Source organism: Sminthopsis crassicaudata, chromosome 3 (genome assembly GCF_048593235.1).
Source record: "Sminthopsis crassicaudata isolate SCR6 chromosome 3, ASM4859323v1, whole genome shotgun sequence".
Lineage (NCBI taxonomy): Eukaryota > Metazoa > Chordata > Mammalia > Dasyuromorphia > Dasyuridae > Sminthopsis > Sminthopsis crassicaudata.
In genome coordinates, this window is record NC_133619.1 from 29,850,334 (window position 1) to 29,866,351 (window position 16,018).

Here is a 16,018-nt window from a genome sequence, read left to right on the forward strand (position 1 = left end):
GAGATTTTTACTCACATCTTCCTACACCAATGACATCACAGTTCCATAGTGTGGAACTTGCCCCATAGTCCTCACTTTTGGTATCTCTTTAACATTTTCTTTTATGTCATTGAGTACACAACCTCTGTTTGTAAAAGTATTTGCCTCTTTTTTTTGAGACGCTTGTTTTCTTAAATTTTTTTAACATATTGTAGCTTTTTTTTTTGTCGACCTTACTTAAGAATTTTTTCCACTTTCTCTTGTCTCATTTTTGCCTGCTTCAGTATTTTGCAAAGTACCGAGTTTACAGGAAATGTATGGCTTCAGATAATAAATTTGTGGAAGCACAGCTAACCCATCTCCTCCCTTGAAAACCCGTAACAAAGCATGCAATGTTATGACTAGCCTTTCTGCAAATGTAAAAGCTGTGCTTGAGAAGGAGATAGGAGGTTCACCAGAGAAGCCAGGCTGATGTCATCCCCTGGGAACAAAGGGCCTTCCAAACAGTAGATATGAATTCTGGGCAGCCAGCAAGGATCAAGGTGGATAACTTCCTTTTCTACAAAGCTGGCTTTGCAGGGATGGGGATAGGGGAGTGACTTTCATAAGCTTATGGATTTTCATCATTTGAAACCATTTGGAAGAAGGCATGAAAACTCTCAGGGATTTATCTCATCTCATTTTTTAAATTTTTTTCTGGGGTTGCTGGTAAGGGGTTGGGGAGAGAAGCATGGCTTAGTGAAAGGAATACTACTCATGGAATGAGAGGAGGCAGGTTCAAATCTACTCTGAATCTTATTAGTCTGTGACATCAGATAGTTTCTCTGGACCATCTACTGTAAACCAAAGGTGTTCTAAATCACCTTCAATACCCTTGGGGATTTAGAGTTACTATCCCATAGTCCTCTTCTGATGGAGCCTCATATTTGTTCCAATCTTCTCTTTGTTAGAAATGGACTATCTTCCCCATTGGAGGCTAGATGTTGAAGTAGCTTTTATTATTAAAACAAAGAACTTAAAGATTTAGCTCAGGACTGTACTAAGTAAGTACCCCCAAAATGTTATCTCATATAATTCTTTTAACCTAAGAGACAATGACTATTTTTATTCCCATTTTACAGATGAAGAAAAGAGACAAACAGAGTTTAAGTGATTTGCCCTGCATCATGGAGTTAGTGATTAGGGATGAATTTGAACTCGGGTCTCAACTCCAGGCCCAGCTCTCTATCTACTGTGGCACCTAATTAGCTTCTATTTTGTCTGTCTCTTTCTGTATACACACACACACACACACACACTCTCTCTCTCTCTCTCTCTCTCTCTCTCTCTCTCTCTCTCTCTCTCTCTCTCTCTTATTAGAGATATCAGGTTCCACACTTTCACTGTGTAGAATGGCACCTTCTCTACAATATATTTATAGTCTCAGGGCTAAGTTAATGGCCCAAGGTAATATAGTTAATATAAGTCAGGGATAAGCTTTGAACTCAGATCTGTCTTAGAGAACAGGGTTTCACATAGCCTCAACCCACATGTATGACTAGCTCTTTCAAAATGGACATAGCTGATGCTGAGATGAATCAAATACTAATTAATTTACAAATGCTCTATCTGGTATGATACCAATGGAGCCAATCTGCTGTCACTAGAGTGCTGGAAAACCCTCCCACTGTATAATGCGTGCTTTGTTCTGCCTGGAGAACTATTTTAAGGGAGGGTTTTTATTGTTGCTTTTGTTTCTCTTTATATCCTAGATTGTTGGCACATAATAAGATCCTCCTAGCTATTTATTTCCATATAAATAGTGAAAACCTTCAAATTCTGTTATTTGCAGATAATACCATACAGACATCAAGCCCTCAAATGCTATAGGCTTTCTTAGTAATATCACAATTATTCCAAAGAGATTAGCCTGACCATTCACATATGAAAAACCAAGTGGATGAAGCATGTTTGTTTTCTAAAAAATGATAAGGGAGTTGGATCACTGTTCATTAAATTTTCCCAATAGTACAGCTCATTTGGACCGTTAATTAGTCCATGTCAAATATGAAGAAGAGGAGGACTCTGGGAAGATGGAAAAATAATCAAAGCTCTCCAGATTTTCTCCTCAAACAAAACAAAATTGCTCCTCAAGGTGCACATAGACCAGTGAAAATAAGACTTGGGGCAGAACAGGGCCTCTCCTGGGACAACTCAAGAAGACCAGAAGAAAGACCCTGTGTATACTTTTGACCATCTTCCCTCCCCAATATCACTACTAGATCTGTATCCCAAAGAGATCAAAGTCATTTATGGCAAATCTTTTTGTGGTGGTAAAGAATTGGAAACTGAGAGAATGGTCATCAATTGGAGAATGGCTGAGCGTGTTGTATCATGATTGTGTTATCGTGTTGTGGGGAATAACAAGAAAAGTGGTTTCAGAGGGAAAAAAATAATAGGCCTAGCAATAAAGTGATGCAAATAAATGAGAACTGGGAGGTCATCATGCACAGTAAAAGCAGTATTATAATAATGATCCCCTGTGAAAGACTTGGATACTCAGATCATTACAGTGATCCAAGATAATTCCAGAGGACTCATGATGACAAAATTCTGTCCACTTTTAGAGAGATTAGTGATAATTAGTGAAAACTACAGTACAATTTCCTTGCTTTATTCTTTTTTCTTTTGTTTTTAAAAATAATGGCTAATATGGAAATGTCTTACATAATTTCACTCACATAAATTTTATGATTTTATTTGCTTTCTCAGTGGATGTGAGGAAGAAAACTTAATTAACTTAAATTTAAAGTAACTTAAGTTTAAAATAACTTAAATTTAAAAACCAAAGAATGTTAAAAATAATAATAAAATTAAGAAAAGAATTGAACATATAGTAAGTACTGCCCATCAGTAGGTGTTGCCTCCAAAAATGGTGGCACATGAATGTAAAGGTCTGGTCGTCTCTAAGTTATCCTTCCAGACGGCCATCTCAACTCAATCTCCCAGCCAGACTCTACTACTCTCCAGACCCAATGCTGCCCTCTTTTATTCTCGAAGAGATTGTAGTGAGAACTCAACGGGGCTTGTGAGAACTCCTACAGCCAATGAACTTGCTCCTATTAAAGGTGCAAACTCCTTTAAACATGTAAACTCTCCCTCAGAATTCCAAAGGTGTAAACTCCCTTTAAAGGCCCGAACCAAAGGTGTGAATTCTGAGCTAGAGAATTGTTTAGACAACCTGAGTTCTCACCTTGTAATCCTAAATATCCCTATACTGTAAGAAGAAGCCATATGAAAAATTCAGAGAAGTAATAAAAGACTCATGGGAACTGATAAAGTAATATAAACAGAACCAGGAAGTTAATATAGCATACATCACAATTACAACAACTTAAATGGAAAGATCATTAAAATTAAACAACACTATGTAATTATAATGACCAATCATGGGGCAGCTAGGTGGCACAGTGGATAGAGCACCAGCCTTGAATTCACGAGGACCCGAGTTCAAATCTGGTCTCAGACACTTAGCACTTCCTAGCTGTGGGACCCTGGGCAAGTCACTTAACCCCAGCCTCAGGAAAAAAAAAAGACCAATCATGGTCCCAGAGAAAGGTTGTGAAAATGCTGTTATCTCTCCTACTTTCAGAAGTAAAGAAGTGTGGATATGAAGCATGGTGATAGTGTACTGTCATATTCACCTGATTTGTTGATTACTTTGGCTGAATTGGGGGTTGGTATTTTTCCCCTTCAGTTTTCATTCATTATTACATGAGGCAGCTCACTGGACAGAAAAGGGAGAGGAATTTCTTCTGAAATTAAGATGATTGAAAAATTAAAGATTTCAATAAAAAGACTTACAGAGAATGGAAAGCATCATATATAAATATGGCATTAAAATAAAAGGCATCAAATTTTAAAAAATGCAGCCAGCTCCAATTACCTTTCAAAATAGGAGAAAAGAAAAATCATGTAAAGTACCTCTATATCAAAATAAGGAATCTCTGTACCAACCCTGAGACTGTTGCCTTTAAAAATGTTTAATTTTCTTAAAGAATTACGTTCTGTTCCTGTTTTTTTTCTCCCCACCTCCAAACCCCCTTCTTTGGAGCCCGTGTCTGCATGTTTGTGACTAGCTTTATTTCATGGAAAACTTAAGCCAAGCTTCATAACCTCCATTTGAGGTGCAGCTGGGCCATGGTGGGATTTTGTGAGTGGGATGAGTCATGTCCAGGTCATTCTCAGACACATGTCAGTGTTTTATAAAGGAGAAATGCGTGGTGAATTGAATTAACTTAGTTATTCAGATCATGTTAGGAAGACAACATATTCATGTTGATGCATTAGCTTTTGAGGAACATTTTATATGCAGCTGCCACCAGATTGATTCCTTTTTTTAAAAAAAAAAGTAAAAACAACAGCTTTAATGATACTTTTTAAAACATCACTGTCATTCTGTCATTTCCCAGTAATACTATCTCCTCCTTCTCTAATAGCATCTTCCCTTCACAGTCCAACAGAGTACATTCGCACACTGAACATTGCATGTGACTCATTTCCCTCATCCCTAGTTGGCCACTTCTTCGCCAAGGAGGATTTTGGGGCTAGAAGGACCTTGATACCACCCACACTATCTCATTTTTACAATGAGGAAATTGATAAACAGAGAGAAAATACGGGATTAGGTCATATACTTTGTGAGTATCAAAGGCATGCTTTGATCTCCACTTCCTATCTCAAATCCAATGATCTTTCTAGTGTGGAGAAAGATTTCTGTGTTCAATCACTCTTAACTTGATGGATTATTAGAAATCTAAGGTGTTCTACTCAGTCAGTCAGCATTATATCTGCTTCCAAGTTTTCTATTGAACGTTGTAGTCTTGTGTTAGCACTTCTAGCAAAGTAATCAATGGAAAGAAAAAGGGGAGCATTTACTGAGCATTTGCTATTTGTCTGGAGTTTGGATTATCAAAACAAAAGTCAAATCATACCTACCTTTAAGTAACATATAATCTGCCTGGAACATTTCTTCATTCTCATTGATTCACATTAAATCTGTGCAATGGGTTTGGCCTTCTTTTATATGTCAAACTATATAGGTCCCAGCTTCTTAAACTCATTTAAGATCCCATAGGAGGTTTCATAACTAAATGAGATAGTCGTGAATAAATGTTTGATTTGTGTACCTGGTGGGGTTTTGATGCCTTTTAGAGTGTTTTATTATTCCAAATACATTCAAAGATAGTCTTCATCATTCACCCCTGCAAAACTTTGGTTTCCAAATTTTTTCTCCCTCCCTTCTTCCTTCCCACCTCCTTAAGATAGCAAGCAAACTAATGTAGGTTAAACATGTGCAATTATCCAAACATATTTCCATATTTGTCATGCTGTGCAAGAAAAAATCAGTATATACTTTTTATATATCTATATACCCTGGATCGTGTACAAATTTCTTGGGCAAAAAGGAGTCACGAGTGGGAAGACATTTAAGAAGACTTGATAAAGATGAACACTCAGAGCACATGAGTACTGGATATCTAATATTCCTCCTTGTCTTCCAGTGTGCTGAAATAATAGTGATAATAATAAAAAATGACATGTATTAGAACTGAGTTTGTAAAGTGTGCTACAAATATTTCATTTCATCTTCACAATAAACCTGAGAGGTAAAAGTTATTCTTATAATTTTAAAGATGAAGAAACTGAGACAGAGATTAAATGATTTGCCCAGTGTCACCTAAATAAGTAAGTGTCTCAGACTGGATTTAAATTTAGGTTTTCCCAAGTATTTTTGCTTTTCTATTTTTTTTTTTATCATGGACTTAACTAACATCAATAAATATGAGTATTTCTATATTCAGTTAAGGACAAAAAGGAGGATTATTTTTGAAACTGTTAACATTTACATATATTTTTTAAAGAGTATGTGAAATGTAACACTAATAATAAAGTCATAGAACCTGGACATTGGAAGTGACCTCAATAATCATGTTGTCAAATCCCAAAACAAAAGGAATTCCTTCTGTAACATAATCAGTAAATATCTAATAAGTTTCTGTTTTAGGCTTTTTCCTAAGGACTGGATTTGCAGAATTAACAAAAGAAAGTCCCTTCTTTCAAGGAATTTACAATCTAATGAAGGACTGTAAGCAAACAATTATATGCAAAACAATATTTGTAGGGGCTAAATAGAAAATAATAAATAGAAGGAAGGGACTATAACCAAGAAAAGGCTTCCAAGGAAGACAAATCATCTGCTTCCCTTTCAAAATAGCGCCTTCCACTTATGGACAGTCCTGATTATTGGCAAGCTTTTTCTGCCATGGTGCCTACTTTGATCTCTCTTGACTGTCCTTTCATCATTTCTGCAACATGTCTCTAAGATTTCCTCCCTTTCCCCCAACATCCTTTAAGGTTTTTAAGCACACTTATCATGTCCCTTGAATCTTGCCTTCTTTCTAAGCATCACCTGTTCCTCTGGAACTTCTCTCTGCCTTCATCTTTTCTACAAGAGGACTACTGGGATGATTTATCAAAAACCTGGATGAACTGCATCCACAGTATTTCCCTCTCTGCTCATTGTTTATTAATAAGTCCAAAAAAAGTTTAAGCTGACATGACTCAGTTCTTTGTGTCACCTATTTCGCCCAATAAACAGGCCCTAGCCATCTCTTAATGACCCCTCCTTGAGAATTCTCAGAAATCCAAGGTCAGCTCACTGATCTATAGTATCTGTAGTTGAATAACTCCATGGTTGGTCTGGGTTTTTTTGTTTTTTGTTTTTTTAAATTAGGACATTTGCCCCTTTCCAATCACATGACACTCTTCTGGGTTGTAACAAGTTTTCAACTATCACTGACAGCGACTAGCTCAGCCATGACGCAGCTAGCTTTAATTTGGGGTTTTTAGGCCTACAGGATCCAGTGCGTTTGGCTCCATATATGGAATTCATCAGGTCTACCATATGCTCATCTCCTATCTCCTTAGTAATCTTGGGTATTAACTCTATTAGCAAGTTTTGCTCTGTTATTTTCAATATAAAGGTCATTCTTCTTTTCTAAGAATTCAGAAACAATAGCATCCTATTTGCTTGCAACTCTGAGTTTATTGGGTTTTTGTTTGTTTTCCAACCCTAAATTCTGTTTTCTTTCCTTTGCATTTCTATCACTACCCCCAATTCACTCCCTGCTTTTATGTTTACAGTCTCTTGGACATAAAGCGCTTTTTGTGGCACAATTTCCTTTTAAAAGCATTGCCTTTCTTTTACCAATTTTTTAACTCATGCTAGTTTTGCAAAGCTCTTAGTGTGTACATTGAAATTATTCCTGAACCAACCTCCATCCTGGGACTTGTCTTTTACTATCATCATTGTCACTGTTAATTGTTGTTATTATCATTATTAGTAATTTATCTACTCCCTTTGAAAATGGCTCTCATTCTTGCTAATTCTTCCAGGTTACTGCCACATCACTTGACTAATTTTCACTGCCAGACTTTTTGAGCATGGTATCTTAAATGCTTTTGAGTCCAGTCCCTATCATTCTACCAGCCAACCTCATTTATTAACCAATCAGCATTTATTTCTTGGCTGCTAGGTATACAAAGACAAAAATAAAACTGGCTTTGCTCTTCAAAGGCTTACATCCTTCTGTAATCACTTTCTTGAATGTCATGAGCTGTTTTTGTGCTCTGTCTCATAACTCTTTTTAGTCTTTCATCCTTCTTGCTTTTGACCCTTTTCTCTAAAAGGATGGTCTGAAGAACAGTCTTTCAAGGGATGAAAATAGGCATTGCTTTATCACTTCATTCTTTCTAAGAGAAACTTGATCAATTACCCAGCATTCACTAATTGTGTACCATGTGCAGGTATCGTGCTAGGCTCCGGGCATAGAATAATCATTTATCTCTTCGTGTCTCCAGTACATGGTACAGTGCTTGATTCCTAATAATTAAACAATTTTAGAACCTCATCCCATTTCTACCATTGAGTTATAGTGGCTGCAGGTGAGTTTCTCATCCTATTTCAATAAGAAGCTTGGACTGAGTTGTGTCTAAAAGTTCTTTCCATCTTTTAACTTTCTCACAGGACTGACATCTTGCTAAATAAAACCTAGTGTTAAACTCAACATGTTTCCAAGTTACCGTGTCCCAGATCCCTCCATGCCGAACCCCTGTCCTTGTGCAGAGTGGGCCTTGTGATAGATAAGATGTTTTTTGTGGTTTTCATTCCTTAATAGAAAAATGTTGCCAAGAGTTCACTTGCTAGGGAATGGTGAGTTGTTATGGCTCCACGTTAAGAAGCCATTGTGAAAACCTGAAGGATTTGGGAGTGGGTGCCATCTACTGGTAGTAACTTACTGTTCTTTTCTTTTCTTCTCTCTCTTTTTTTTTTCCCCATAGAGTATGACTCGGAAGCAAAAAGGGTTCAAGACATTCTTTCAGGAATTGAGAAACCACAGGTATGTCTTCAGGATTTCTCAGCATCAATGACAGTCACATAAATATTTCAAGTTGTATTCTTTTCTTCCTCCAGATGGTAGTTAAGAGGAAGGGCCATGAACCTTTTCAGGTTCCTCATAAAATATGAAATCGTCTTTGGTTATTAATAGAGCATGAAAAATCCTGAACAGGAGCCTACTGTGTTGTCATAGTATACCCAGGCCTCTTTATTTAGACGTTCTGAGCGCAAAGGGATAGTCTTCCCGCCTTCCAACCACCTCAGGATTTCCTTTCTTAGATCCCTAGCCCAGACTGGTCTTATGTTTTCTTTTGCAAAATTGCTCCTTACCCATATAAATAGCAACTTAACCCAAACTGATGTTCTAATTATTTTGACTAGTTAATTTTATATTAGCATTTGGATGTTATCAGGAAGAAATTATTTCCATAATATTCAGTCCACCTGGAGTAAACAACAATCAACACAGTGGGAGAGTCTGTGGTTTAAATATTTAGGTTTGTAAACTGTAGGTGCTCTGATATCCATGTTTAAAAAGCCAAAATGTTGACTCAGTTTTTCTCCTAAAGTGGAACACATAAAACACATAAGAGCCAGAGGAAATCTTTCTGGCTCAACGTAAAAACAAAAGTTTCTCTCTCTCTCTCTTAATCTCTCTCTCTCTCTCTCTCTCAATCTCTCTCTCTCTCTGTCTCTCAATCTCTCTCTCAATCTCTCTCTCTCTCTGTCTCTCAATCTCTCTCTCAATCTCTCTCTCTCTCTCAATCTCTCTCTCTCTCTCTCTCTCTCTCTCTCTCTCTCTCTCTCTCTCTCTCTCTCAATCTCTCTCTCTCTCTCTCTCAAGCTGAGCCATTTTTTTCAAATCCTCTGTAAGAGTTGGGACATCTCATCAAGGTGAATAGTTGTCAGATTTTGTATCCTTGGATGTGTGCCCCAAATCTTAGAGTAATATAAATTGTCCATTTCTTTATTTTCAAAAATATTTAGAACTTTATCACACAACTGTGTGAATCTATAAATGCTTATATTTATAAACATTGTATGTCTATATTTTCTTAACTGTTGAATGGGGAAGTTCCTTTCTAGATCTGTGATATAAATGTATCTACCCTTCTATCTATCTATTCATATAGTCATTTCTCTCCTCTCTGCCCAGTTTTCTATCTACCATGTGTATACATATACATATATATGTGTGTGTGTATGTGTGTGTGTAAATGTAAATATATTTGTACATAGACAAGTGTATACACACACACACACACACACACACACACACACACACACACACACACACCTTTATCCCAACAATGCTTCATTTTACTGGTGCCTTTTTTTTTTCCTTCCAGAAGAAATAATAATAAAGGAAATTTTTCAACCTGGAAATACAGTGTGTCCTTAGTGTGTACAGCCCATGCCTTGAATATATCAGAAGTCATGTTTCTAGCTTCTGAACTTCCCATGATATTTCTTTTTCTACCAATCTCATAGCAAAATTCAAAGGAAAAAAATAAAAAACAAAGGAAAAAAATGGTTCAACAAAAGTAACCAGCTTATCTAAGTCCAACATCGTATGTCCCATTTCTTCATAGGAGGATGATATATATATATGCTACTTTCATAGCTAGGTATGAAACCTCCCAAAAGTCTCTTGGTCTCAGGTTTTTCCTCTATAAAATGGGGCCTTGGATTAGATTCTTTTCCACTTAAATGATCCAATTTAGCCCAGCTAAATTCATACCAGAGGTGCTGTTCCACCAGTTAGACAAAGACATGGACAGATGTTTTCAGATTGCCTATGGTATACAGGACATGGCTGTATGATTGTGCCATCCTACGGGAATTGTGCAAATGTAAGTCAGTGATTTGAAAATTAAAACCATAGCTGTAGAAAAAAAAATAACATTGAAAAAATAATATTAAATAGTTTAGAAAGGTACCTACCTTTTTTTTAAAGTAACAGCAGCAACTCCCCTCTAAATTGCTTTAACTCTATTAATGCAATACTTAATGCTATTAATTATACACAAGTAGTAATGCTGGAAATATTCTCACTAATACTAATGAACAATTTACTTTGGCCCTGTAAATAGACACAACCTGGACTTTGCATTCACTATTGTTCACGCTTGCTAATGAGTAACTTCATTGAGTTTCCAGCCACAATTGATTGGAAAGGCCCACCAGTGTGCAAACTGACCTAATATAGGCATCTGTCCTGTGTCAGAGATATTTCCTTGAAAAATAAACAGCTGTAAAAATGCTCAAATCTTTGATGGTTTTCAGACAATTAGAAATTGGGGAAGGAAGTTGTTAATTGTGAAATTCCTGGATTCACAAGGACCTCTTTCTTGAAGAACGTTGTATTGGATGGTTTGTTTTCTCTCACTTTATTGCACTGTTGTCTTGGGGCATTTTTGAAGCTGGAGGTCAGTCCCCTTTCCACGGTACCTTGAAATGCCTTCATGGGCTTCTAAATTACCTCCTTGGGCCATCCATCCTTTCCACCCCTCCCTGAAGCTAAGCCCAAGATGAGTCAGAGTTTCTCTCTGTAGAATAATGGCAGCCCTAATTTGGAGGCTTGTTGGGAAACTGATGGATATTCTGATTCAGGCAAAACTTCATTGCTTGACACTGATGGCCCAGGGTGAGGGGTGGGAAGGGGTCAGGGAGGAAATGAGAATGAGGAGAGGAGAAAGCCAAATGTAGAAGGAGGAAAGGCGGGCTAAAAGATGTGAGTGATTAAAAGGAAATGAAATCGTAGCACTTCCTAATACACAAACTGGCTAAAATTAGGCTAATTGTTTTCTATAGCATTTCCTCAGGATATTGTTTTAATAAACAGATGATGATGATTTTTATGAGTATATGAATGATAAATAATGGATGCTTTTTATGATCTCTAAACTCATTTCTATACAACTTCAATTATTAGCATTCCTAGTAAACCCATTTTTCATACTATAATAGGAGTTTTTGACCTGAGAGTCTGAACTTTTTTCTTTTATCATTTTGGTAATTTCATTTTTATATAATTGTTTTCTCTTATAATCTCCTGTACTTTATTTTATACATTTAACAATATTATTCTGAGATGGTCTCTGCACATTCTAGACTGCCATGGGAATCCATGCTCTACAAAAGGACTAAGTACCCTTGAGTTCTGTCATGTTTCCTGGCCAATTATCATACTTTGTGACATTCATATTTTCCAAAATTAATGGAAGTATATTGACAATTATCTTCTCTCATGCCCCTCTAGATTAGAATTTCCTTCCCTGTTTTTTCTTGTTAGTTTTATTGTCTTGAGGAAATCACTTCCCTTTGTCTCCTCACTAAGCCTTAGTTTCTTCCTCTGTAAAATGAGGGCTGTGGACTAGGTGGCCTTTAAAGCCCCATCTATGATTTTTGTTACTACTGGGAAATGACTTCAGGTCCCATCTAGGTTGTTCCAGATAATGTTTTTTAGATTTTTCTACATAAAGCATCATACTAGAAGATAGGGATAATTATGTCTCTGCATGTCCATGACTTATATGTTTAATTTCTCTCTCTTGCCATGTGACTTTTTTATTAACTGTCAAAAAAAAAAAAAAGGGGGGGAGAAGGGATATTGTACTGTACCCCTCTAGGGAAGCTGCCAGTATTTTTTCCATTGCAAATTAAACTAGTTGCTACCCTGAAGCATTCTGAGCTCCCTAAAAAGCATTCTCAGAAAGCCACAAATTAGCCTTAGAGGAAGAGGGATTGTTTTTCTTCATAAACCTTGCTCTGAAGAGCCAGGGGAAAATACATGTCACAGGTTGAATATTTATTGCAATATAGCATGCTAATTTAGCTAACTTCTCAAAAGAAAAATGATACCCAAATTAGCTCTGAAGCCAGGAATGCAAATTGATAGGAATCCATGGCTATTTAGCTTCTTAAGGGATGTGATTTATAGTGGCTATTTATTGAGAGACAGAATATTATTTTAAGTAGCCATTCATGAAATCATTGCTTAATCAAATGATATTAATTTATGCAAAGTATTCTGCAAAACCTAAGGAACTATAGGAACAGTAGCTATTTTTTAATGCATACCATTTTCTCAAAGTTGTCATTTCTTTCTCTGAGTTTCAGGATCTAATCAATTTATTTAATTAAAAAAAAAAAGTTCTTAACAAAGTGCTACTTAAAATTTATAGAGTATACTGACAGTGGATAAAAACATTTCTAGCCATTTATTTTAAAGCCCTTCATTCTCTTCCTTTCCTTGTAGTTAGATTATGAATTAATAATTCACTAATACTTAAATATCCTCTATTTTATAATAATTTCTATTATTCTTATAGTAGCTAACTAGCATTCACACATCCCCTATTATATTCAGGCGCTATGCTAAATGCTTTACAAATACTTTCTGCCTTGATCCTCATAATTTCCCTGTGAAATACGTTCTCTTATCCCCATTTTATAGTTCAGGAAACTGAGACAGAGATTAAGTGACTTGGCCAGAGTTACACAACTAGTAAGTGTCAGGAGGCTGAACTGGAACTGCAAGGTTGGACTTGAACCACTGGCTTCCCGACCTGAGATGCAACACTCTATTCACTTCACCTAGCTTCTGCAAAGCTCTATTTCTTATGCTAGAAAACATGACATTTAAATATAGTTCCATTTCTGGCCTCAAATTTTATAGACTCATGGGAGGATATAAAACACAGGTGACCATTCAGACATAGGATACATTGTTTGTGAGAGCATGGTGGCAGGAAATTTCAGGTGTCCATTCAAGGCCTGGGATAAAAAATATTAGAGAATAAGCTTGAAAAATAATGGTGACTATAGTTTGTAGAGAGGTTTGTAAGTTAAATATAGGAGTTTGAATTTTACTTGGTAGGGAACAGAGAGCTATTGAAGGTCACTGAACAGAGGAATGAAAGACACAAACAGAGTTAGGGAAAAGGGCATCGTTCTTAAGCAGATACTTTTCCTGTTGGAAAATTTAAAAATAAACTGCTAAGCAGACTTCAATTTTTTTTCAAATTCAAGTTTGCCATGTTTCTCTTTTTTAATCACAATAAAATTTTGCAAAGAAAGCAAATAAAATTTCCTTTGACCCAGAAATTCCACTACCCCAAGGAAGTCAGTGACTAAAAAAGAGAACTATCCCATGGAAGTCAGTGATAAAAAAAGAGAACTCTCATCTACATCAGATATTTATAGCAGCATTTTTTGTGTGTGCTAGCAAAGTCCTGGAAACAAAGTAGATTCCCATCAACTGTGGAATAGTTGACCAAGTTCTGGAACATAAAAGTTACAGAATATTTTTATGCTATTAATATAATCAATGTGACAAAGACCAAGAATCATGAGAAGACTTATAGGAACTGATACAAAGTGATGAATGCTGTACTAGGAAGATCATAAGTAGGATAGTGCAACAGAATGGTGTCAAATTATAATAACCGAGGGGCAGCTAGGTGGCGCAGTGGATAGAGCACCAGCCCTGAATTCAGGAGGACCCGAGTTCAAATATGGTCTCAGACACTTAACACTTCCTGGCTGTGTGACCCTGGGCAAGTCATTTAACCCCAGCCGAGGGGGCGGGGGGGGGGGGGATTATAATAACCTAGATTGGCTGCAGTGAAGGGAGACATTAAGACATCTCTTTCCCTTCCTTATTCAGCTAGGCAACTATTGGTGTGGAAAGCTGCAAATTATATGGGAATTTTCCCCAATATGTTTTTTTAAATGTATTTTTGTTATAAGGGTTTGCTTTTTCATGGGGTAGGAGATAGCGACATTGTAAAATATAAGTGATACAAATTTTTTTTTAAATTCCCCCCAAATTTATTATTTTAATTATTTAGCCATTCCAGTCAGGTTACAATAATTATCATTATATAATGGAGATAGAGAAATAAGAAATTCATTGGTTATTTGGACTCCTTTTCTTTTCCTAATGATTTTTCAGCAATTACTAGAATACATTGCTTTCTTTATTATTTAGTGATCATAGACTTAGACGGTTGAGGAACCTCAGGGAAATCTTACCTCTTCACTTTATAGATGAAGAGAATGAGGCTAAAAAACTCAGTATCTTGTCAAATCTCACTCAGGTTTGTAAATTGTCAAGCTCAGATGCAAATCTTCCAACTCCAGATGTTGGACAATAAATGCCCCGAGTAGGGTTGGGTTATGTGGAAGGGAAGGCACTGGATCTATGATTCCCACAGGAATATAAATGTAAATGTAAATCAGCAGCTTCTCTGTATCTGATTGTATTTCTGTGAATCCTTGAAAATGTGAGTGATTTATCACACAATAGTGTTAGAAGTAGCATTGGAACACAGCACTTCCATATTTGAGATTTGTTCTCTCTCCATCCTTCTAATTATCTTTATTTAACCATTTTTATTCAGAGAATTATCAAATTGTGCGTTATTGTTGTTGAATTCAACTTTGAGAGAACTGAGTCTTAATTTTATTATAAGTGTATGAAAGTAAACAGACACAGTTGGGCCTTTCCCATAATTTATTATATATCCACCTAGTATGGTATCCCTGTTGTTGGTATAGATGTTTTCCGTTAATCAGACCAGATGTTGAATGATATACAGTGTGGTTCATGATGTTATTAAGATTTGGGCAAACTATATTTCTTGTCTTTCTTTTGGTGACCCATTTTAATTAAATTTTTTTTTTACCCATTGGCAAACGAAAACAGTATCATGTTTGAGCTTGTAAATACAATGCTGTTAGCCTTTGATGTGAGTAGATAGAGGGTTTCTGTGGAATTTATTTGACCATTTAATCCAGATTTTCTCATCCATTAGGTCTCTAATGTCCAGGCAAGGACAGTTCTGCTCTCATGGTCCCCTCCCACTGGTCTTTCAAGTGGAGACAGACCCCACAACAGCCCACCCTACCCCTACAGCTATGAAGTGGCCTTATCAGACAAAGGGAGGGATGGAAAGTACAAGATAATTTACAGGTAAGGTCATATGGATCCTTTATTTCTGTTCCCTTCCCCATGAAGGAAAATGGAATAACCTTAGTAAAATGAGTGTTTGCCATTCACCTGTCTAATGAGTAAAATTTATTTTTAAAAGTTTATTTTTAAATAATAGTAGTGGTACATATTAACCTTTTTGGGGGGAAGGCAGTATGATATAATCAGGAGAATAGTGGATTAAAAATCAAGCAAGTCTGGGTTCAAATCTTACCAGAGACACTATGCTAGCTGTGTTAAGCTCTGTATTTTGGATTATTCACCCATAAATTGATAATATTGAATTCTAAGGTCCCTTCGAACTCTAAATCTGTGATCTTGCTACTAAAAAGCTGACCTCAAAGCCAAGAAGAATTGGTTCCAGGTCCCACATGTGACACATACTTTCTGTGCCAAACAACAGTCCCCTAAGCAGCCCTCCTGTAATGCAGAAAATATTGCTGAGGGATTTCCTGGGCCAGTGAAGTCAAAGATCCAGTCACTTATTCTTAAAAAGCCAATTGTTTGGGGCTCTTTGGGACCCAACATTTTTTCTATCATTCCTTATCTGCTTTCCCCACTTTCTATCACCTCGACTCCCTGCCCCAGTCCACAGGAGTCAG

General features: G+C 36.6%; 1 protein-coding gene across 1 annotated transcript in view; it reads left to right on the forward strand.

Annotated features, from left to right (window-relative positions):
* FNDC3B (fibronectin type III domain containing 3B) overlaps window positions 1-16,018 on the forward strand; it is a 370,100-nt gene that overhangs the window by 251,124 nt on the left and 102,958 nt on the right. The window contains 2 exon segments of the mRNA XM_074298196.1: window positions 8,362-8,420; window positions 15,241-15,398. Of these exon segments, the coding sequence (XP_074154297.1) occupies window positions 8,362-8,420; window positions 15,241-15,398 (217 nt within the window).